The 1,595-nt window shown below is 40.0% G+C and overlaps 2 protein-coding genes across 2 annotated transcripts in view; one reads left to right on the top strand and one right to left on the bottom strand.

Moving 5' to 3' along the window:
• LOC100533313 (glutamate receptor subunit protein GluR2) overlaps positions 1-1,595 on the top strand; it is a gene marked incomplete at both ends in the record, with an annotated part of 127,725 nt that overhangs the window by 124,561 nt on the left and 1,569 nt on the right.
• Positions 595-1,595, bottom strand: part of LOC101854780 — a 4,809-nt gene continuing 3,808 nt past the window's right edge. Inside the window, exon 4 of the mRNA XM_005093066.3 lies at positions 595-1,221. Within this exon, the coding sequence (XP_005093123.2) occupies positions 1,121-1,221 (101 nt within the window). The 3' untranslated portion in view covers positions 595-1,120. The remainder of the gene's footprint in view (positions 1,222-1,595) is intronic.

Genomic DNA, 1,595 nt, shown 5'->3' on the forward strand with positions numbered 1-1,595 from the left:
TTATTACTTATCTTATTACTTATTAAGAGGCAGTGTGGTGAAATCAGGCGCTCGTCAAAATAACGAAAGTCAAGAAATGTTTCCTAATGTTTGGGAATTTTTATCGAATTTTTGTTTTTTGGCTCACCACATTTCATGCCCATTAAAGAGCGCATTTCAGTGTGGATTTTTACTGAAAAACGTTGATTAACGGCTGAAGAAATGTAAATTTTCAGTTTCCACAGACTCTCAAGCTAAAGAAATAACTCAACTTTGACGGCCACTTTCTCGCTTATTTACCTCTGAAACCAGATGACCCTCACCTCTTTCGATCCACACATATCTCGACTTCTATTGAGGATAGATGGATATTATTATTATTTTCACCCAAAGCAAAGAAAATGGACAGACCTTAAGATGTGTGTGAGAGAGAGAGAAAAGAAGAGAGAGAGAGAGAGAGAGAGAGAGAGAGAGAGAGAGAGAGAGAGAGAGAGAGAGAGAGAGAGAGAGAGAGTAGGTAAAGAGAAGGAGCCTGAAGAAGGGGAACAAAAGCGCAGACTACTCTATTACAATACAACCTTTTTCTAATCAAGAAATCAAGACCAAACAACTTTGTTGATGTTTAACATTCTGATTTTATTTTGGTGCGACGTTCCTTTTTTCATAGCTCCCAAATTCCTTCGTCGATCAAATATCAGTCCAGGCTTTTGGGTGTTGTCAATGTCTATCAGATGATGGGTAAAGGTCTGGTGTAGGTAGTTAAAAAAGGTGTGTGTGTGTGTGTGTGTGTGTGTGTGTGTGTGAGGGTGCGGTTAGCTCTGAAACCAAACGACTCTCATCTCTTTCGATCACACATATCTCGACTTCTATTCAACATAGATGGATATTATTATTAGTTTGGGTTTTAAATCTTCCTTTCCTCTGCTTTTTTTTTCTCTTTGTAAGCTACTCTCTAGCAATGCTGATAATCTTCGGAACTTATGTGACCTGCTTGTTTTACAAGTGCAATCAAACTCTTACTCAAACGGAAAGATAGTATTTTTTTCTTGAGGGGGAGGGGGTACATTTTTAAGAAATTTTTTTTTTATTGTTTTTCACGCATGGGGAGCTCAACTTGACCTTTACCCGATAGCGTTGACCTCTAGGAGACAACGACGTCATCGATATCTGTGTTTAGTTTCGCACACTTGGCCTCGCCGTGCTCTCCGGGAAGGTTGGCTGACGTCAGGGAATCTCTCTTACCTGAGATAGGACAGGTGAGACACAGGGAAACAGGTTCTTATCCTTGTTTTTTTTATATCAAAGTGTCTTTGTATGTGTGTGTTTGTTTGGGAATTTGTATGTGTGTGTGTGTGTGTTTTGTGTGTGTTTGTATGTGAGTGTGTGTGTGTGTGTGATAGGGCTTCTGAGTTTGCGTAAGCTGGTGTATGCATATTGACGTGTGTGTTCGTTTGTTTGTATTTGTGTGCGTGCGTGTGTGTGTATGTGTGTGTGTGGAATATGCGTGTTTGTATGTGTGTGTGTGTGTGTGTGTGTGTGTGTGTGTGTGTTTGTTTTTGTTTTTTTTGTGTATATATGTGTAAGTGTGTGGAGTGTGTGTGTGTGGGGGGGGGGTA

This window comes from Aplysia californica, unplaced genomic scaffold (assembly GCF_000002075.1).
Source record: "Aplysia californica isolate F4 #8 unplaced genomic scaffold, AplCal3.0 scaffold00057, whole genome shotgun sequence".
Taxonomy (NCBI): domain Eukaryota; kingdom Metazoa; phylum Mollusca; class Gastropoda; order Aplysiida; family Aplysiidae; genus Aplysia; species Aplysia californica.